Source organism: Doryrhamphus excisus, linkage group LG8 (assembly GCF_037039965.1).
Source record: "Doryrhamphus excisus strain RoL-2023G ecotype Guam linkage group LG8, RoL_Dexc_Guam_v1.1, whole genome shotgun sequence".
NCBI lineage: Eukaryota > Metazoa > Chordata > Actinopteri > Syngnathiformes > Syngnathidae > Doryrhamphus > Doryrhamphus excisus.
This window is the reverse complement of record NC_136364.1, coordinates 10508472-10531753: the sequence shown is the minus strand read 5'-3', so window position 1 is coordinate 10531753 and position 23282 is coordinate 10508472. Positions and strand designations below refer to the sequence as shown.

Sequence of the window (23282 nt, the reverse complement as noted above, 5' to 3'; positions counted from 1 at the left end):
ATCCGGATGCTCGCTGAGTTGGCATCTTGCAAGATGTCTGACTTTAGAGGCATACGGTACATTTTCCGAAAACTGTGCTTGAATGCTAAATTGTATGACCTGTAGGGTGCATTTGTGGAAGTAAGCTACCTTCTCTTAGTTTTGTGTGTTCCTCTCTTCTACACACCGACTAAGGTGTCTGCTGTGTTGACAGACAGCCGCTCACACACTTCCTGCTCGCACGTGTGTGTGTGTGTGTGCACATGAAGAGTGCTGACAGACTGTGTGTGTGTCTGTGACAGAGGGTGTCAGCGCGGTGTCAGGGAGATGTGTTTAGTGTCACACTCCGCTGACCTGATCTCCGCTCGGACTGTCCACTTGGGCCCCGCGGCGGCTCCTTACATAACCCGCGCTGTCATTCACGCGCCGGCCTGAAGGGATCCAGCGGATACAATAACACACACTTTGTGACATGCACATAATGTATAGGCACGTCACTTGGAGAAAAGGTAGGCTTCTAACTTCCACTCTGTGCTGAAGTAACGCAGCAATAGTGAGCTGGAAGCAGTGTGTAGGAATGCAGCGCCCTGCATCCTTCATCCCACACAACTTTGTGAACTCTGACATTTGCACCGAGCTAATTGATACATCCACGTGAGTGTGTGTGTAGGGGTGAGAGTGCGACCCTATGTGCTGCACTGTGGCCTGCGGTTATTTGGAGGTCAGAGATGATGTAGTCCTCTGGCCTGCGGGAGTTTATTTAGCATCTTCAGCCTTATAGCGAGCCAGCCGGTCCACTCTGCTCTCAGGACTTCCTGCTCCTTCACCAGGAGCTGGGAATTACAAACACTCACATTCATGCTTATTCTACTGAGAGACAATACGAGACCTCTGTCCAATCATCGTTATTGCAGTGGTGTGGCATCACAGTGGAATGGTTCCTATTGTTTAAAATGTGCTCTTATCTGCGTCCTATGTATGTAATATTTGTGGTAAGTGACAGAGTCCAGTCAATGTTATTTCTATACAGTAATCCCTTGTTCATCCTTTTATGAATCAGTGGACTAGTGGTTAACATGTTGGCCACACAGTCAGGAAAGCTTGGTTTGATTCCCCATCAGGAGTTCTCCCTGTGCTTGCGTCGGTTTTCTCCAGGTATTCTTCCCACATTCCGAAAACATGTTTGTTAGGTTAATTGGCAACTCTGAGTATGAATGTGGATGGTTGTTGTGCCCTGTGGTTGACCGGTAACCAGTCCAGTAGCCTGCCTCTTGCCTAAAGGTCAGCTGGGATAGGCTCCAGCATACCACGTGGCTCTTGTGAAGACAAGCAGCATGAATGTATATTTTCATAATTGGAGCATATGACTATACATATAAGACCTTCTAAATATGTTTTTTGACATTATTGGAGCCCTCTCGATATGAAATAACACCCTTAAAGATACCATCACACTTGTTTTACCCAATATGCAGTGTATACTATATACCGTATTTTCCGGACTACAAGTCGCACTTTTTTTCATAGGTTGGCTGTTCCTGCGACTTATACTCCAGAGCGACTTATAAATGAAAAGACTGTTTATGTTACATAAACACTGGACATCTTTTCTGTTCATGTTTATTTTTTGTGTAGCTGAATAACCATTGTGTTAGCATATCTTACATCTATTCAGCCTGTTCTCTATTCTTTTATTGTTAGAACTTTCCAAGAGGACGTAATGTCCACTCCGGAGCGACTTATAGTCAAGGAAAATGCGAGATATATATATATATATATATATATATACATACACACATACTATCGCTCAAAAGTTTGGGATCTCTTTGTTTTCCAAAGAAAAACAAATTTTCATGCATTTCACAAACATTTTTTTCCATTTCACAAACAATTTTTATCCATTTCACAAACAATTAAAATGAATCAGATGATTTTCAAAGAAGGATGTACATTTTTGCATAGAGGCCTACTATCAACAACTGTCAGTCCTCTGCATCAATCTCCTGGTATGGCTGCTAATCCAAGTTCATCATTTTATAAGGCTAATAGATGATTAGAAAAGCCATCTAAAAATCTAAACTAAAACTAAAATCTCTTACCATGCTGTTAACTACTCCCTTCAGAGAGCAGCACAAACTGGGTCTAACAAGGACAGAAAAACGCTGCACAACTGTGCAAGAGAGTGTGTAGTTTAAGACAAAGATGCCTCACAGCTGCACTAAATAGTAGCCATCAAACACCAGTGTCAGTATCAACAGTGAAGCGGCGACTTCAGGATGCTGGACTTCATAGCAGGACTGCCAAGAAAAAGCCATATCTCAGACTGGACAAAAACATTTCCAAGTCATCCCAAACGGTTGTGTGTGTGTGTGTGTATATATATATATATATATATATATATATATATATATATATATATATATATATATATATATATATATATATAATGTGTGTGGATGTAAATGTGTTCCAGTGCTAGAGGAGCTGAGTGGGAGGTGGGCAGGAAATGACGTTGGGGGTTAAGAGTTTTAGCCTGCCGTGGGTGGGTTGCCTGATGTTCCGCCGATTAATGCCTTAGAGGTGTACTTGAGTCAGTTTAGCCATTCATATGCTCGAAAATGCTTAATTTCGGGAAAACATAACCAAAAGTTTCCTGTTTATGCATATATTTGATTAGTAACAAGCCCTATTCGACATGATTTATTAATGAGTGTGATAGAGGGAAGCCACTAAATTTGAAGCGCAAATTACTGCCAGAGGCTAGGAAAAACCCTCTGTATGGAAACTACCTTGAACAGAGCTTGTTCATGTACAGTAGTTACATTGCTGCAAACAGCAATATACCCGACATTAAAGACGCATTCCCTGTATTGGATCTCATTGGAAAGTGTGGATATGCCTAATGAATTCTTTGCATTGACTCTCCAGTAAATCCAACTTTAAGCCTTTTCCTCTTGCAGAGATTAAACTGTTGTTCAACAGCCTTTTCTTAACTAGTACAGCTACCACAGGACTCATTGATAACTTTTAATTGTTTTACATTGGTTTTCTAATTCTTAAACAAATCTGCTGGATCTTGCGTGTCTTATTTAGTGGAAAGATTGCTATTGCTAGTCAGCTTAAAGCTTTTAATAAAGTAGTGCATCTTTCTCTTTAATAGACACTGTTTGGGTGAGTCTCCTGCAGTGCTGAATAAGATGGCAAAGCCCAGAAGTAGCAGTTGAAGTCAGTCGGACCTGGGGAAAATGATTTTAATAATGCTCAGTTTTGATTGACAGCACAAGAGAGGTATAGGAGCCTGATTTGTTTACCGTCAAACTCTTTTTGTTATTAACTTGTTCCAAAAGGTCAGACCAAATTTTTCCCATAGGAAATCATAGCAATCCAATGAATCCATTCTAGACATCCACAAATATTAACAAAAATGTGCATTTATAGGAATACAGTAATTATAGATATACACTATACCGCTCCAAAGTTTGGGATGACTTGGAAATGTTTTTGTCCAATCTGAGATATGGCTTTTTCTTGGCAGTCCTGCTATGAAGTCCAGCATCCTGAAGTCGCCGCTTCACTGTTGATACTGACACTGGTGTTTGATGGCTACTATTTAGTGCAGCTGTGAGGCATCTTTGCCTTAAACTACACACTCTCTTGCACAGTTGTGCAGCGTTTTTCTGTCCTTGTTAGACCCAGTTTGTGCTGCTGAAGGGAGTAGTTAACAGCATGGTAAGATATTTTAGTTTTAGTTTAGATTTTTAGATGGCTTTTCTAATCATCTATTAGCCTTATAAAATGATGAACTTGGATTAGCAGCCATACCAGGAGATTGATGCAGAGGACTGACAGTTGTTGATAGTAGGCCTCTATGCAAAAATGTACATCCTTTTTTGAAAATCATCTGATTCATTTTAATTGTTTGTGAAATGGATAAAAATGTTTGTGAAATGCATGAAAATTTGTTTTTCTTTGGAAAACAAAGAAATTTGCAAGTGATCCTAAACTTTTGAGCAGTAATGTACATGCAAATGATTTACAATTACGAATGGATGGAAATTATTGTTGAATACTTTCTATACATCCTGGCAAATTTTGTATGAAAATTAAGAAAAACGAGAACAAGTTTGACCAAAACCAAATCATATGAAAACTAGACTTAGTCTTTCATGGGTTATAAGTAAAGGTGCAGGTCGTTTGTACGGCATGAAAGATCATGCGTTCTTTACCCCGCGCTCACACACCTCATTATCAGTTCCTTTTTTGCATCAGTACGCAGGTGGTCTTGGGGTTACGTAAATACGCAGTCCTATAAATGAAGTAAAAAACTGAATTCTTGTGAATGAAAGCTACTATCAACACCGGTGGCGGATGAATACGCTGTGCACTTTTCTAGATCTCGGATGAATGCAGCGTGTGTCTCATTTGAAGCCACACATAGTGGATCATATCTTTTGAATAGTATGTTTCTGGTGGAAATGCGCAAAGGAAAACGAAAGCCATCACTATGGAAGAAAAGCACCCACCAATATTGGCAGTTCTTGTGGTATTACAAGTTGGGATATTATAACAGTTAAGGATCCTTCAGCAGGTTAAAGTGTCTGCTCCTACGAAAGCAGCAGTAATAACTAGGCGGTCTAGTGGAATTATTGTTTTGTTTATTTACTTATTCTCCTGCCTGTTCTCAATAAGCCACAAAGTAAAGGTAAGGAGTTTCATTTAATTCTAGTATTTCATGTTTCTTAGACTATTTTACGGTGCGAGTGACTTAGGAGTTCATTTAGCAAAACCTGACTTATATCACAGTGTAGGAACGAAACAGAACTGGTCCATAACCCCATGACCACCTGTAGTCATGTTTTTGTGGTAACTTTTGGAGCATTAAATGGGAACATCACCCAAACGTGGACCAAGCGCCCGGACAGTCGTTTGTTAAGAGCACGTCAAGCACGTCTCGCACGACCATGCACCAGTGACTACAGGAGGGCTGGATAGTCACTTTAAGAGGTATTCCTTTATTGTTGGTGGTTTGGTTTGCTTGTTTTGCCGCATGACGCCTCTCCGTAGCGCCGAGTGCACCGCATCCTGTGTACCCAAAGAAGTGTCCGCTGTGTGTGCATAGAGATTGAAAGGCAGGCAGTAATTATGACAGATGCCCGTGAGGAAGCGTGGACATGAAAAGCAGGCTCACCAAAGCTTCTCGTGATAAAAGAGGAGGAGGAGAACTGTATTGATCACCAATAGCGAACATTACCCGTCGTCGTCTTTTTTTTTTTCATCGCTGTCTTCATTCCTCCAGCATTTCTCTCTTGATTTGCCTCGCTCCCCGCGCGTCCTGTCTTCTTTCTAATCATTTATTTATCACCGATCTCCCCATTCTGCCAGGTTAGCGACAGCACACATTATGACCGTAAGGACCATCATTCCTATACATACACCCCCTCTTCTAGAACCTCCATCATGGTGGAAGGCGCACCTGAGGGTGGGCAGGGTCACTCTGGTCCAATCTAACGCTGTATTGATTCCATTAGATAATTAATGACCCAGGCAGGGGCCAAGGGAGGAGCAAAGGGGAGGAGGGGGGCAGCCAATAGAGAAGTGTGCGGTCGGTTGTGTGTGTGGTGAGGGGGAGGAGGGGGGGTGGTGTCAGGGCCCTAGAGAGTTGGAGAGAACCTTGGATTGGGAATGATCCCGAGTCGTCAAGGTCAACCTCAGCCGGTGCGCTCATATGGAGGCAGATAGCGGAGCGACTGCGAATATGGAATATTGAAAGAGAGGAGGGTTGTTCTAGCTGGTGGGGGTGATGTGTGTGTGTGTTTTTTGGGGGGAAGGGTGTGTGTGTGTCATGTCCAGCAGCTGTCGATTGATCAGAAAAAAAATTGTACGTTAGAAGCTCTTTTGACTTCCAAATCCTGAGGTCCAACCAGGACGGTAATGCATGATAAGTAGTTTTTAGCCCTCCAACCAGAATACCAAAACTTGATCTCCCCGGATGCTCCACACACTCAATTATAACTACTCAACAACATGAAAGGCCAGCCCGAAAAGCAGCAACATCAAATATTCTATTCCACTTATTTCCAAGCGTGTGTTTTCTGCAATCTTACGCAATATTGGACATTGACTTGTGTGCCTAAAATATTATCCTGCAGAATATCTTACATACGGCTATGGACGCTGCTTTTGCCTTCAGTTTGAGATCATTAATCAAGAGTTTGCAATTATAGAATGCATAGCAGGTGTACACTGCATAAGTCATTCGTGAAATACGTCACGATCCAGTTGCATTTTCTAGCTCAACATTACATATTTTTCAACCAACAAATAGCACAGGTGTGTCCAAAGTGGAGCCTGGGGGCCATTTGTAGCCCACAGCGGTTTTTATATTGGCCGGTGGCACATTCTAAAAATACAATTAACATAAACAACGATAATGGGGACAAAAAGCAGTGATTTCACAAGAATAAAGCTTAAAAATGAAGACACTAAAGTCATAATAATAGTTGTAATCTTACACTAAAAATAGTAAAATTGTTATATTATGCGGGGAAAGAATGTAATTTTAGTAGCATGAAGTTGAAAAAATCTAAATGGCTCACAGCTGTTTTTTATTTCAAAAACATTCTAAACACACAAAAAATAAGAGCGATTTAGTGAGAATAAAGAAAAAATGTGACACTAAAGTCATAGTAACAAGGGGGAAAAGTTGTAATGTCATGAGGAAAATGTGTAATATTAATCTGTAATAATGTAATTTTTATGTGTATTAAAATTGTATTATGACAAACAAACCAAACTAATTTTGGGGGAAAGTTAAGTTAGGAAAAGCTAGGAAGCAAGCTAGGAAACCCGAGTTCAGTTCCACCCTCGGCCAGTCCAGGGTGTACCCCGCCTCTCGCCCAAAGACAGCTGGGATAGGCTCCCCCCGTGACCCTCGTGAGGATAAGCTGTAGAAAATGAATGAATGAATAATAATTATTATTAAAATGGAAATAATAATAATTATTATTATTATTCACTTATTCATTTAATTTAAAATTTAATTATATTTTATAAAAAAGTGTCACACTTTAGACACCCCTGGGGTACACAGTAGCATAAAGAACTACTGGGGAGGTTGAATGCAAGCAAAGCAAGTTACCAGTAAGTCGGTTCACCGAGCTCCTGATCTCATTCCATGATCACTGAATGGGAGGGGCTGCAAATACAGTAGCTGTCACAAGCCTAAAGCCCCATTTTCGATGATAATGTTTGCGTCTTGGTTCATGTCAGTCAGTATGAATTAACATTTAAATGTTAACATGTTAAATGATATACATATATGTTTTTGTATGTAATGTGCGCTTTCCTGTCACTGTACCAAACAAAGTATGAAAAAAGTATGACTTATAGTCTGGAAAATACGATAATTACAATCCAAAGGCAAAACGTGGAAATAATTCTGGTCCGTGGACATACACGTGTCAATGTGGGCCAAAAAACAATAGCGACATGATCCGAGATCTCATTTTTGTGCCAATATCAGCCAATAATATTGGACCTCCCAAACAATAATGCATTCTGGTGGTGCTTTATTGCAAAGTGGCCACTGTCAGAATGTATAAAAAGAAGCTCCAATTGACATGAGGGTGCAGCGCTGAACTTTTTGTCCTTTTGCACAGTTTTGTCCCTGCTCTTCACCTTTTGCACGACGATGGCGGCGGCATGCATGAGGTCTCCAAGCGAGCCGCCACATTGTCAGTCTTGGCCAGGCTCTGTTTTCAAGCCCGAGGGATCGAGGAGATGAGGCATAAAACAACCACCTCGGGGAACTGGTGGCGTGGCGGCCGGGGCTATTGTCAGTCTGCATGCTGTTTGACTCCAATGTGTTCATTTGCCTGATGCCGCCGACTCCCCGTGGGGAAGGGCCGGCCTGGAGAGAGGAGGGGCACGCTAACGAACCTCTGACAGCTGGAGGCCCTAATTAAAACGTCCCTGCAGAAAATAAACACAGCCCTATCCAAAAGGCAGCAGCCAGCAAAGTGCACGCCTGCGAACGCTCGCCGCAGTGCCCTCGCCTCTGTTGCCGCTGCCGCCGTGCCAAGAGAGCGCCACTCTGTGGGGTCACACACATTCTGTACACACATCACGCTTATGAATATGTAGCAGGAACACAGGGAAAACACCTGCGGTCACATTTGATTCAGGTTGATCTCAACAGATGTTGGCTTCATGAAGTCTCCCTTTCCAAATATTTCCCTTACGGAATAACACGGCACACCTCTCTGCAGAGCCGACTGTTCCGCACTCCAGGCGACGGTGCTGACATTCAGCCCGTGCTGCTGCTCGCTTAGGATTAGCAATCAGAGTGGCCAGGTCCATTTGGGTGAGTGCATTAATGGGCCGCCCAACCTGCTACAAGGTTATGAGGTTGATTGAATAATTACCTGTGGAGGCCCTCTGTCCATTATGGCCGGATAGAGAGATGGCAGAGATTGTGCAGGACAGAAAGATGGATTCCAGAGATTAGATAAGCACAGATAAGGTCAATTAGGAGATAAACAAGATGAGCATTTAATGGGAGGTGGTGAAATTAAAGCAAACTGGTTTCCTGTCTGTATCTCCTGTCTGATCTCTCCTACTGTACTCGCCTTCCTCTTTGTGCGTTTATCCGGGCGAGATAGAGAAGGTGACAAAGGTGAATGTTGTTCGACAGAGAAGCGCTTCCCGCCGTTTGACCCTGTCTTCCCTGCTGCACGCCCCCTGCAAACAGAATGCATGCTTGAAGGAAAGGTGCAGTAATCTAATCGATCACAAGCACTGAAAGGCGGAAAGTTAGCAAGGACGCGGTATTCTTGCATTGTAATGGGCGCCGCACACGGGAGGCGACGTCACCTCTAATCCATTCATTTACAGTTGAACCTGTGCGATAGGGCGATTACCACGTGTCGCCGTCTGGCCGAGTCACAAGCAAAATTTGTGCGTGTGAAGTTTGTTTGTGCGTGTCATCGTGCACATGCTGGCTTGCGACGCCCAATCAGCGGGAGTTTCATTGATGACCAATGAGCGGACAGGATGCTAATAATGGCGGTGTACTTGCCATGTCAGATTTCCCGAGCTATTTCACATTTCTAAAAAAACAAGGAACTCATCAATGCCAGAGTAAACATAAGTTTACATTCAATTACACAAACATTCATGTAACTTTACATTCAATACTAGCAAGATGTGATACTAGCAAGAGTACTCGATCAACACCGGCCGCTTTCCTCCCCTGAACTACTTTAATACCCCCAAATTCCTTCCACATCTGACAGCCAATCAAAACCATGGGAGACTTGTACAATTTGCTCTGGATGTGATCACCCATGGGTGTGGCTGGTCACAGCTGCCCGTCGCCTCCCGTGTGCATGGTTTGCTACGTGTCGGCGATGAGTTTTGCCCATCAGAGTCGTTTCTCGCCTCCCGTGTGTGGCACCTATCAGAGTAGATAGGGCTTCCTCTCAAGCATAAAAATTGTTGACTTTTGTGGTGCCCCCTATGGGTTGTTCTCAAAATGCTTTGGAACACATGCTAGCATGCATGTCATAAAGATATCCTCACAGTTTTATAAGCATTAGGCAACTGGTTGATGAGTGACTATAAGTCGCTCCGGAGTATAAGTCGCACAAGGCCAAAAATGCATAGTTAGGTAGAAAAAAACATACATAAGTCACATTTTTTGCGGGTAATTTATTTTACAAACTACTTGACCAAAACCGACATTACATCCTCTTGGAAGGCAAGTTTTAACAATAAAATAAGAGAGAACAGACTGAATAGATGTAAGATATGCTAACACAATAGTTATTCAGCTAATCCAGTGTTTATGTAACATAAACAGTTGTTTTTTTTCACAAGTCGCTCTGGAGTATAAGTCACAGTAACAGCCAACGTACGAAAAAAAGTGTGACTTATAGTCTGGAAAATACGGTAATTAACAATTAATTGCTAAGTCGCAAAATATTCTGCTGTTTTTCAACCAGTCTTGATCAAATGTGACCTGGGTGGAATTGAACACGGGTCTCCTAGCTGTGGGGCCTGTGTGCGAACCACTTGACAATTATTTGTTGATAAATGAAATATTTTTGTAGTTTATGACCTTCTAAATGCGTTTTTTTAGCATAATTCGAGTCCCCTAGGCATGAAATAACAGCCCTATAGTCACCTTTACACTCCTATTGCCCAACATAGCAGGTATAATCCGAGAAATTAAGCCATTTAAGACACAAAACTTGTGCTTGTGTGTTGCAATAAATGTCTTCCTGATATGTGGAGGACAGGAAGTAACATTGGGGGGGTTTAGATCAAGAGTTTTAGCTTGGCGTGAGTCACTGCCACAACTATTACCTGTGTTACTATTATGATTATGAGGAAAAGCGGTAGAAAATGAATGATCAAGTCTGAACATTACATTAACATCACTGACACCTGGTGGCCATTTTTTTCATTTCATTCATTTATGTATTTCTCATTGTTTTCTGCATGTAAAACTATAATTATTCTCTATACAAATGCATGTTTTGTTAAAATTCTGGGTTAATTGGAATGACATCATTTTGTAACTATGTATATTCTACGTTTCGGTTTTTGTCTGACCTCACGGTCAATCAATGCTGAAAACCGAGGTACCTGCGAGATGTCAGACGAGCCATTGGATGTAAGCCATTGACCCAGTGTCCCTGTTCAACAACCAATCCATTTGACTCGGCTGCTGTGTTTGAACTGGGTCCAAGTGGTTTTCACACGTATATTTTAACATTGGCGGTTGTAGCTCCAGTGTCAAACTTGCCCTACGAGTCTGCGCTCTTCAGCTCTTCCAGCAGCAGTCAAAATGGAGAGAAAGCGAGGGAGAGAGAGAGAGAGAGGGGCCATCTCAGGCCCAAGGCCATGACACCATGGTGCTCGGGGCCAGTCGAGCCCTTTAAATGTCAACACAGCACAGAGGGATGGAGATGGGCATGAGAGGAACATTGGTAAATTGTAGGTGAAGGAGGTACTGGATGCTGTTGATTGACAGGGAGAAGATGGGATCTCCCTTCTGGGATCTCGGGTAACACCTGTAGATGTCTGATTAGAACTTCAGTAAGGCTTAAATATAAATGTTTTTAGTACACATTACAGTTCAACCCTTTCAGAGGCTGTCTGACATCCAACTTGTTCCCTTATTTTACCCTATTTTGTGAAATTCCCATATTTTTCAATGTGGATGTTGACAGGTGTGTTGTGTACCAGAACGAGTAGCAAGTGACGCAAGCTAACAAGCTAGAAATTCAATCAGCAACAGCCTTTCAAGTCTGCAAAAAAAACCCCAAACAAATCAAACGAGCAGGCAAAATGTTGAAAGCCATCACACCTATGAACAGCATACCTCCAACAATATTGATCGTATTACATAAAACTCCATTTCACAGAGTTTCCTAGCACAAAGTCTTTGTAGTTTTTTTCTCCACTTGAGAAAATAGTGTGCAAAAGGGGGACAAAAGCAGACATGTATATTTCTGTTTATTTATAGTTAATCTATAGTTAATTGTCATAGATACACGTAACAGTGCAGTGATACCATTGTCAACTGATACCAACTTAGGCAGCAGAGCTACCCTCAAACTAATAATACTGCAACATATACAAATACTGCTACATGCAATACAAACGATAGAAAAAGTGGCGAAAACTGGATTCTTCCTTGACAGCTTGGACTTTAGTTGTGGTTTTCTGTAGTTTTCACATCAGTTTTTCTGTTTTGTGCTCTTATTTTGGTTATCTGTTTCCTGTTGGGCCCAATGTGGAGCTGCTTTGTCATGACTCCGGCTGCATTACTCGCAAAGAACAAAACTTGGTAACACTTTACAGTCATTGCAAATTAAATATTGACAGTCCAAAGGCACAACCAGTATGACCCCATCTCATTTTTATACCAATTCCAGCCCATATTTGATATAATCGTTAGCATTGCTGGCTTATTATCACCCCTGCAATACGCTGGATCATTAGATTGTTAAATGAGTGGGAGACATCAGTTGATATTCTCTCATTCCCTTTTGTTCTAATGGTGGATCAGGTTTTAGATTATTTTTGAGATTGAGACTTGAACTCTTAATCCTCACTCGGGTCGCAGGGAATGCTGGAGCCTATCCCAGCTGACTTTGGGCAAGTGGCGGTGTACACCCTGGTCTGGTCACAAGTCAATCCCAGGGCACATTTAGACAAACAATAATTCATACTATACACAATTAATCGAATTAATCCATGCAGAGATGCCCAACAGAGATTCAAACCCAGATCTCTTGACTGTGTGGCCAGCTTACTAACCACTTGCTGAACTGTTGAATCAATTCTGAGGGAACCCAACAGAAAACCTAGAAATGGATTTTGCTTTTACTTTGGCTTTGTGTCGCACCACTTAGTCCAAAAGACGGACCACCAAGTTAAGCTTGAGTGGTTTATTGTTTTTCCTGTGAATGTGTGCTTCTGCTGACCGCTGTGTTTTTGGGGTCTTCCAGCAGATCGCCTGCCAATCAGAGCCTTCGTTAAGAGTGGCCGGGGCGCCATATTGGGAGAAGGATGGCCACCATGCCGTTTGTCAGTGAGGGGAAGTGTGTGAGTGTGGAGTGGGATTTCCTACAAGGACTACTGGCCAAGCCCCCTACCCTGCCCTGGTGAGACAACACACACACACACACACACACACACACACACCACCACCACATAAGCCTTTGTGCATGTCTGTGACTTCATCTTATATACGCTGAAAAACAAACTGTGTTGATGCAACCCAATCCAGCCATGTGTGTTTCTCCTCCAACCTGTATTGTTACTCACCTGCCAATCCCACCAAGAGCCGCCAGTCTCCTCCACCTGCACCCACCACTTGGTGGGAGATTAAGTAAATTTGGCTGGAATTATTAATGGGCAGTCAGTTACAGGCGGATATAAAAAACTAAGCAGAATCAATGTGTGTGTATTGATTGTTCTCTGTGGCTGGGGTCGTGGCTGTATAATAATGAGATGTTACAGGGGCTGCCACACACACACACACACGTGCACACACACACACACACACACGCTATTGTTTTACACATTAGACAATAGCAAGGAGAAAGGATGTCAGTTTATTGCAATACAAGCATATGTCATAATCAGCCCTGCTAAGCATACAGTATGTATGAGATCTGTTTTTGGGATAAGAACCAACAATGCGGCTGCAAAGAAGAAATGCTGGCTCTTGTCACCTACTCACACAAACACACACACACACACACACACACACATTTGCACAGAGCCAACACAAATGGTGAAGTGGCGGTGACAACATAATTCCAGAGCTCAGGCCCCATTGAGGAGAGTCAATACCCAATCAGAGAGACAGGCTACCTGAGCCCTGCCCCTCCTACACCTCCCTCACCCCCCTTTGTCACTGCGCCCCTCCCTTTCCTATTGATCCCTCAATCAAGGCCCCGCTCACAAACCCTGGACCAGATGAGAGCAGAGCCAGAGAGGGAGGGAAAGTGAGGTGTGTGTGTGTGTGTGTGCGCGCATATGGATTTGGAAGCAAATGGCATTATTAGGACTGTGGCAGGCAGAAGAGGGGAGTTTGTGTGTAATTACCAGGCCAATCTGCTGGAGATGGCTCACAATAGCGATTGTTTCACTTGAATTGCAGTTGAGCCATTACCATTCCGTGTATTTATGAGATGACTTTTGGGATTGATGTGGAGGCTCGGCAGCGTGGATCAATCAACAGGTGGCCAGCAAGTGGCCCTTACATGACCGATCCGTGCTGATTCACATCTTTCTTTCTTCTGCTCCATGCGTCCCCCCGTCCTGCCCGCCAGTCTCCAGAACCTGCGCAAAGAAAAGTCGCGCAATGCCGCCCGATCGAGACGGGGGAAGGAGAACTTTGAGTTCTTCGAGCTGGCCAAGATGCTTCCCCTGCCCGGTGCCATCACCAGCCAGCTGGACAAGGCGTCTGTCATTCGGCTGACCATCAGTTATCTGCACATGCGCGCCTTCGCCAGTCAGGGGGACCCGCCCTGGAGCCCCCTGCTGGAAGGAGACAGCAACTGCAGTAAAGGTGAGCAACAGATGCATGATTCTTATTTTATTTAATAGCTTTACGGTATTGATCCAAATTTTTTTCATAATCTGAAATAGACTGCATGTGCATGTGCAGCATTCACATTTGATCTCAAGTGAACTGCACCAGTTAGCCTTAAATTCTGGGTTATGTTCTATTCAGTATTATTATCTTTTAGTCAGTATTATTTTGCTTTTCTGATTCTTCAGGGAAAATTTCACTGACTAATGGCAGACCTTTGACAGCATGTTCACCCTTGAACATGCGTCTATGCTTTGCTGATCTCCAGGTACAGGTTCGAGTTTAGTCTCTGAAACCTGGATAATGCTGGTTGTGTGATGTACACCTCCAAAAACACTGAATGTAATGTTAATGCTGTGATTGGTTGGCTTGTAGTACATTATTTCCTGTGCGTATACGGCTTGTACAACAGTAATCCTTCGTTTATCACAGCTAATTGGTCCCAGACCCATATGTGATACAGTACATTTCCTTACTTGATAAAAAAAATCCTTATTTAACTAAGAAAATACCTTTCCAACCTTCTAAGTAATTGTTTTTACATTATTAGATCCCTCAAACCTGCAACAAAAGCTAGTTGTTCTGGTTGATAAAGTCTGGTGCTCGATCAATACTGACACCAAGTGACCAGTGTGGAATACTACACATCATCCGTGTGTTCTGGATGCCTTTTATTTGTATTTTACTATTTTTTTACAGCCAGGCAAAAATATATCTAAAAATGTTTTTGTTTACTAATAATAGAGGGAATATAATAAAAGCTGCAAAATTCTAAATGGTGAGGGACGACTGCACTGGCTGTCACGCATCGATTAGCTACTATCGCACATGTTCACTATAATTCGCTTGTGTCAGGAAGCTAACAAGCTAAATAGTCTACGAGAGTTGCTCACAGAGTTGACGTCACATCATGCACTCAAGCTTGATGAAGGGTGTCATTGGTCCGGAGCACTTTGTAGATAGGAAATGTAACAAAACAATGGGGGGGGATACAGCAAAAAGCATACCTTTTAGAGGGACTAAATTCCTCAAGGTTGGCACAGGTGAAGGATCAGTGGCAACATTTATTAAACACAAACACATCATATACTGTATAGTCGACATTAAGCAATTAGAGACCATCATTTTTGAGTAAATATCAATTAACATATATACCGTATATATACACTGTATATGGTATGTATGATATGCGATACTGGCTTTTTTGTTGAAAAACCGTATACCGATATTCTCCAACTCTCAATTTCCGATACCTACTATATCAGCCAATACTGATACCGATATATATAACATATCATATCTCCTATGGTTGTATACAGCATTTTAAAAATATTGCTTTTCATGATTGGGAAAAAACTGATTCCACAATCAGATTATCGGTACCAAAAATTATCGAACATCCCTAATATAGACTACCGCTCAAAAGTTTGGGATCACTTGCAAATGTCTTTGTTTTCCAAAGAAAAAACATTTTCATGCATTTCACAAACTATTTTTTTCCATTTCACAAACATTTTTATCCATTTCACAAACAATTAAAATGAATCAGATGATTTTCAAAGAAGGATGTACATTTTTGCATAGAGGCCTACTATCAACAACTGTCAGTCCTCTGCATCAATCTCCTGGTATGGCTGCTAATCCAAGTTCATCATTTTATAAGGCTAATAGATGATTAGAAAAGCCATCTAAAAATCTAAACTAAAACTAAAATCTCTTACCATGCTGTTAACTACTCCCTTCAGAGAGCAGCACAAACTGGGTCTACCAAGGACAGAAAAATGCTGCACAACTGTGCAAGAGAGTGTGTAGTTTAAGACAAAGATGCCTCACAGCTGCACTAAATAGTATATATATTTTACTGTAGAAATGCACTGCGGCATACTTGCAAGTTTAGCGCCATGAAATGATGAGTAATATACAACCCGTACAGTTGTGGTTGCTGCTTATTATGACCTCTGCCAAGTGCAGCTCAATGTTTGTTTGTGTTCAAAATAACTTGAAAAGTTGTGAATGGATGTGGATGACATTTTCAGGAATTGTTGGAAATGGTATATGGAAGAACTGATTCAATCCGGGGGGATTCGGATCACCGTCTGGATCCAGAAATGTTTTAAAGGATTCTTGAACATTGCGATATAGGACCACTTTCAGCATTTGTGCCTATAACTCCAAAAACACGTAATGGTCAGAGCACAAAGTGTCAAAGACTGATCCACAGGAGTATTACTTGGTTGCGAATCACACCATGGGGGAACGATTGCGCTTGGTGGAGGTCTGCGTGATCTGACAGCTTCTCTAGTTTACTATTAGTATGGTTGATTAGGCTTGTGGCTTAAGTTATATTATCAAATATGGCCCAGCTATTCCAAACTACAACCTCAATAGCAGACATAATGAAAAAAGAAAATATCTATAATCAGAATATCCAAGTAAGCAAAGACCTCAAGTAGTAGTATTAGTAGTAGTAAGTAAGTAGTATTAGATTGTGTCCCTAATATTGTGGCAAGTGAATAAAAAGTATTAGATATTGTGTGTGAGTGTGTGTCTCCGAGCATCCGCGTTCAGCTCCAACAAGAAGACTCGTATTTGTAGCGGGATCATTTTCAGTCATCTATTAGCGCACATCATTAATTGTGTTTTGCATGTGAGCACACACGCCAGGCATTTGCTCATTCACCAGCCCGCAAATACGCACGTGCATATGCATTTTAATCACACAAAGACTTTCCATATAGACACGGCTCAGTGTGTGCGTCTGCGCCGGAGAAAGCACGACGCGGCGCACAAAGAAAGGAGAAGCTATTGGTGCGTTTTGTAATTACAGGAATTAAGCGTATAACAAGGACAGTGTAATTATACAGCCTGTCTAATTGCTTGTGTTACTGAGGGGAAACCACGCAGATACAATACAATTAGAGGTGCATGTTTGTGCGTGCGTGATTATTCCTCTTTCAAGTCTAATTTGAAAAAACTCAGGCAAAAAAAACCCAACAGATGTTACTTGCTGTGTGGAAGTGTTCCTACCACAATAAAAGTAGCGTGTGTTCCAGATAAGACATAGTGCCTTTAATAGTGTAATAAGTATTTTTTATAGATGTTTGCGTCAATACAGTGGCTTCGTTAAAGGGGCTCTTGAGGCACTACGGATTGATCGGCTGGCGGTGAAAGGACACTTTAAGGCAAGAATATCTTCACGGAGACGCTGCTTTTACTTGCAGTTTCTTCTAAACTATTTACAATATTGACTTTCTGGCTTTGAGTACTGCTTGCTTTCAGTACTGGAAGCGTGAACTATGGTGAGTACACCCTGGCCTGGTCACCACAACCTTTCATTCCCACTTTCACACCCATGGACGGTCGGGTTTCCAACATGCAGGAGTTGGGGATGTGGGAGGAAATGTGGCATAAGTACACACACACACACACACACACACACACACAAGGCCAACATGCAAACACCACACAAAGATTCAAATCCACAATCTCTTGGCAATGCATTGCTTACATTTTTATTCCATTTTATTTTTGTTAAATAATTTTTTTATTACTTCCATTTCATATTGAATTCGAATTACATTTTTGAAATTAAATTTCAGTAAGTAATATAGTGCTTCATTTTTTATTAAATTTTTCATGTTTTCTCTATTTATTTTTATTATTATTGTATGTCTGTATTTATATTTTATTTAAAAAAAATCTTAAATTCAATTTAAATAAGTAAGTAAAATAGTGCTTAATTTTTTTGTTTTTTATTTAGTATTATTATTTTTATTTATTTAGATTTCATATTAAAAAATCCATCCATCCATCTATTTCCTATCCTGCTTATGCTTATTAGATTCGCAGGGGTATGCTGGAGCCTATCCCAGCTGTCTTCGGGCGAGAGGCGGGGTACACCTCTCGCAGGGCACATATAGACAAACAACCATTCACACTCACATTCATACCTATGGACAATTTGGAGTGGCCAATTAACCTAGCATGTTTTTGGAATGTGGGAGGAAACCGGAGTACCCGGAGAAAACCCACGCATGCACGGGGAGAACATGCAAACTCCACACAGAGATGGCTGAGAGGGGAGGACTTTTCTACTAATTGGAAAAATATTCCAAAGTAATGTTGTACCATTTTCCACTACATTAGAAAAAAAGAATATTTTGAAAAGTAACATAGTACTAACACAGCGCTTAACTTTGAGTGTTGTTTAACTGAATTGAGCAAAAAAAGTATTTCCAAAGTCAATAGTAGCGTTTAACATTCTACTAAGCTTGCATATATAATATGTAATAAGTACAAAATGTTATGCCTGTGTGAACTTCCAAATTAATTTCAGGACTGAAACTTTGTATGCTTTCCCATTCAATGTAAAAAGTCTTCATTTTTACATGATTTCTGCTCAATTTGAATAAAAGTATTCAATTTCCAAAGTAGTATAGTCCCCCGAAAATGTAATATTTAGTTTATGAAGTAATATAGTGCTTCAATTTTGTATGATTTCCATATAAATTTGAAAAATAGTTCCGTTCCAAAGATATAGAACGTAGATTTGTATGATTTTGTAATATATGTATATTTCCTACAGTTTGTGTAATTGTAGTCCTCCTCCAAACATATAGGACTTGATTTTGATGTGATTTTGCACTAAATTTGAGTATTAAAGTAATATAGTACCTGAATTGTGTATGAGGACTATATACAGCGGGGAAAATAAGTATTGAACACGTCAACATTTCTCTCAAAAAACATATTTCTAATCGAGCTATTGACATGAAATTTTCACCAGATGTCGGCATCAACCCAAGTAATGCACACATACAAAGAAATCCAAACATTTATGTCCATAAATTAAGTTATGTGTAATAAAGTGAAATGGCACAGGGAATAAGTATTGAACACGCGTACTGAAATTTATTTAATACTTAGTGCAAAAACCTTTGTTGGTGATTACAGCCTCAAGACGCCTCCTGTATGGAGAAACCAGTCGAATACATTGCTCAGGTGTGATTTTGGCCCATTCATCCACACAAACTGCCTTCAAATCTTCAAGGTTCCGGGGGTCTCTTCTGTGAACCCGGATCTTCAGTTCTTTCCAAAGATTTTCAATTGGATTCAAGTCTGGTGATTGACTGGGCCATTCTAGCAGCTTTATTTTCTTTTTCCAAGCTGTGTGCTTGGGATTGTTGTCTTGCTGAAAGATCCACCCTCTTTTCATCTTCAGCAGCCTGGCAGATGACAGCAGATTCTGATCAAGAATGTCTCGATACTTTTCTCCAGTCATTATTCCTTCAATGATATGAAGTCTACCAGTGCCACATGCTGAAAAACAGCCCCACGCCATGATGCTCCCACCTCCAAACTTGACTGTTGGTATGGTGTTTTGGGGGTGATGTGCAGTGCCATTTTTCCTCCAAACATGTTGTGTCTTATGACATCCGAAGAGTTCAATTTTGGTCTCATCTGACCAGAGTATGTTCTCCCAGAATGTCATGGGTTTATCCAAATGTTGTGTCGCAAACTCCAAACGAGCTTCAACATGCTTCCTCTTCAAAAACGGAGTCTTGCGTGGTGTGCGTGCATGGAGGCCATGGCGGTTGAGTGCATTACTTATTGTTTTCTTTGAAACAACGGTACCTGCTGATTCCAGGTTTTTCTGAAGCTCTCCACGAGTGGTCCTGGGCTGTTGGAGAACCCTTCTGATGATTGTTTTGACTCCTCTGTCTGAAATCTTGCGAGGAGCACCTGGCCGTGGCTGGTTTATGGTAATGCCGTGTTCTTTCCACTTCCGGATGATGGCCCCAATGGTACTCACTGGAACTTTCAGAAGTTTAGAAATGCGCCTGTAACCAATGCCTTCAGTGTGTTTTGCAACAATAAGGCTGCGTAGGTCTTTGGACAGCTCTTTGCTTTTACCCATCATGCAATGCGTCTTGTCTAACACCTTGCTGGTGAGAAACCTTTTTAAAAGGCATTAATCAGGACTAAACCAGCTGATATTACTTTGCACTAATAGGGGACAGGTTAACCTTCTAAATACTGACAAACTCCAGCTGCTTTCTTGGCTTTCCAGACCTTTTTACCCCTCCTTTTCTTCATGTGTTCAATACTTATTCCCTGTGCCATTTCACTTTATTACACATAACTTAATTTATGGACATAAATGTTTGGATTTCTTTGTATGTGTGCATTACTTGGGTTGATGCCGACATCTGGTGAAAATTTCATGTCAATAGCTCGATTAGAAATATGTTTTTTGAGAGAAATGTTGACGTGTTCAATACTTATTTTCCCCGCTGTATACGTATATAGTGCTTTAACTTTTGTCTGACTTTCCCAGCAAATCCTCGTGAGAAGATGAATTGTTGAAATGACGACGCTTGTTTGCTGGTATTTGTGTCCAGCCGCCCAGACTGACTAGCAGGTGGTGATGCTGTCACTACAATTCAACGTTTGTTTGTGTTAAGTCAGTGTGCAGCCAGCTTAGGAGAAGTGGGTGGGGCAGGATGGGTATCGCTAGCCAATCAGAGACAACCGACAACGCTGCTAGTTTTTGATGGTATTATGGCAGATTTGCTCTTAAAGTTATTCTAAAATTCACTTTTTATTGCGTCGCACAATCAAATCCAAATGAAAACATTTTGTTAAAACTGTGCCTATTTTAAGTACAACTACATCAAGTTTTTCTTGGTTAGCTTTTTTGTTTGACGAACCGTCCCAACGCTCGCCGCAGTGGTGGCCTGACTGAAAATGTGATGCTAATTTGGACATCAGCTTGAACATGTCTACCCACAATGCACTGGCTGAGTTTTAAGTGTGATGCATGACTTTAATTCCATAAGCGGAATGTGGCCGGAGTCTGTGTGAATGGGGGAGAGGAAGGGACAAATGAGGAAGGAATAAAGGAGTGCAAGGTGCACCCTGTGTGTGTGTGTGTGTTGGAGGATTGGAGGGGGTTGGCATTCCACTACAGTCACCCCTTGTCCGAGGGTTTTTGGATGGCCGAGACGCAGCCGAGGGAAGGAAGCAAGAAAGCTGGAGGAGAGGGAGCGAGCGAAAAGGGGAGGGGCCGCAGTGGCTTTGTCTGCTTCCCACGTTTCAAAGCCAGTCTTGAAAAATGAATAGACAGAGGAAAATCAATTGCATGACCTTCACAGAGAGAAAGAGGGAGAGAGATTGAGAGAGCAGTAGATGAGAAGGGGAGGGGGAGGCAAGAGAAGGAAGGAAGGAAGAGAGGGAGGGAGGGAGGGGACGGAATGTGGAAGGAAGAAAGCGAATGAACAGGAAATTTTTAAAGAAGGGAAAGTAAAACCAGCGACGTCGTTCATTCTTATTCAGCATGTGTCTTTATTTATGTCAGTTTAATCAGCGCATCCAAGGACAAAAGCCTTATTATTTTTATGGACATGTACTTGTTTAAGTTCCACTGCAACAGAGCACAGCATCAGGGACACCCGCGCACTCCTTTCTCATCCAATACAAGAACTCGAACACTTTTACCTGTAGGTGTTTGCTGTTTGTTATTGTGCTTGTAGTTTGCTGTGGCGTACACCTGGATGGTATCATTTTCTATCACAGAGCTAACTTGGTTAACAAACAGGATTTTTTATCCCAGCTGTTTTCGGGCGAGAGGCGGGGTACACCCTGGACTGGTGACCGGCCAATCACAGAGCACATATAGACAAACAACCATTCACACTCACATTCATACCTATGGACAATTTGGAGTCGCCAATTAACCTAGCATGTTTTTGGAATGTGGGAGGAAACCGGAGTACACAGAGAAAACCCACGCATGCACGGGGAGAACATACAAACTCCACACAGAGATGGAATTGAACTCGGGTCTCCTAGCTGTGTGGCCTGCGCGCTAACCACTCGACGCAGTGCAGCCCTAATTTTATATAATAATATATTTAAAGCACTTTTTGATTTTTTTTTTCAAGGCACACGGATTGTGTTCTTGGGCTATATCACTGCTTCTCAAATAGTGGGACGGTACCCCACTGTCGGGGGGGCGGGTGTGAGAGGCTTCTTTTTTTAAACGCGGACATACCAACGTGTACAAATTTATATACTCAGTATATATATATATATATATATATATATATACTGAGTATATATATATATACACACTATATGTATGTGTGTATGTATGTATATATGTGTGTATGTATATATATATATGAATGTATGTATGTATGTATATATATATGAATGTATGTATGTATATATATACGTATGTGTATATATATGCATATGTATATATGCGTGTGTGTATATATGTATGTATGTGTTTGTGTGTGTGTGTGTATATATATATATATATATATATATATATATATATATATATATATATATACACACACATATATACATATATATATACGTATATTTCCTAATCAAGTGGCCGTTTTTAACTTTTGGACGTCAGTTACGTTGCCATGGTTGGGGGGGTTCTTCACACTGTATGGCCTGAAGGGTGGATTCCTAATGAAGTGGCCATTGTCAACTTCCAAAAAATGTTACAAAATATAAATAGAGGGCACCCCCCCAACACCTCCAAATAGAATCCTATCCAGTAATATAACTCACATGTGGGGGTTCTGACCTGAAGGGTGGGTTCCTAATCAAGTGGCCGTTTCAGCTTGACTTGTGGATGGTGACATGCCCCTAATAAATAGTAAGTATGAGGAATATCCGCTTCCTCTTCTTTTCTGCTTTTTAATTGTGCATTGCAGCCTCTGGGGTTAGTCCCTCCCCTTCTACTTTGTAGCCAATGTGATGATGATTCAGCGTGTTTAGGGTCCATTGTTGCACACTCACCATTTGGGGCGTGTGGAGGCCAACATCCGGGTAGTGCTGGGTGCATTTTGCCGTACTTGCACGAAGAATGCTAAGTGCAAATTGAAACATGCACCAATGAATGAGGTACTGTATATTTAAAAGGAGTCCAAATATGGCGCAACTCAATCGTTAACAGGTGCAACATGGCAGCTGGAGAGCACCCCCCCCCCCCTTTCTTTTACAAGGTATTGAACAATGACGGCTCCAGCAACAGGGCCGGGCCTCAAGTGTTTTACTGTCTCTGTTAGTGAGGTCAAACACACCTCTCGCCTGCCGAGCGCCACTGACATTGACTTTCACTCCACTCGCCTCTCTCTCCCTGCCTGCCGTCGTCCACCCCCCACCT

The 23282-nt window shown here is 41.6% G+C and overlaps 1 protein-coding gene across 2 annotated transcripts in view; it reads left to right on the top strand.

Annotated features, from left to right (window-relative positions):
- The window catches only part of npas1 (neuronal PAS domain protein 1), a 50284-nt gene that overhangs the window by 3246 nt on the left and 23756 nt on the right, over window positions 1-23282 (top strand). The window contains exons 2-3 of one of the 2 annotated variants that reach the window (XM_058079675.2): window positions 12501-12653; window positions 13830-14068. In XM_058079675.2, coding sequence (XP_057935658.2) covers window positions 12559-12653; window positions 13830-14068 — 334 coding nt within the window. In that variant the 5' untranslated portion in view covers window positions 12501-12558. Of the gene's footprint in view, window positions 1-12497; window positions 12654-13829; window positions 14069-23282 lie in introns of both variants that reach the window. The other variant, XM_078792812.1, reaches the window with a different exon arrangement.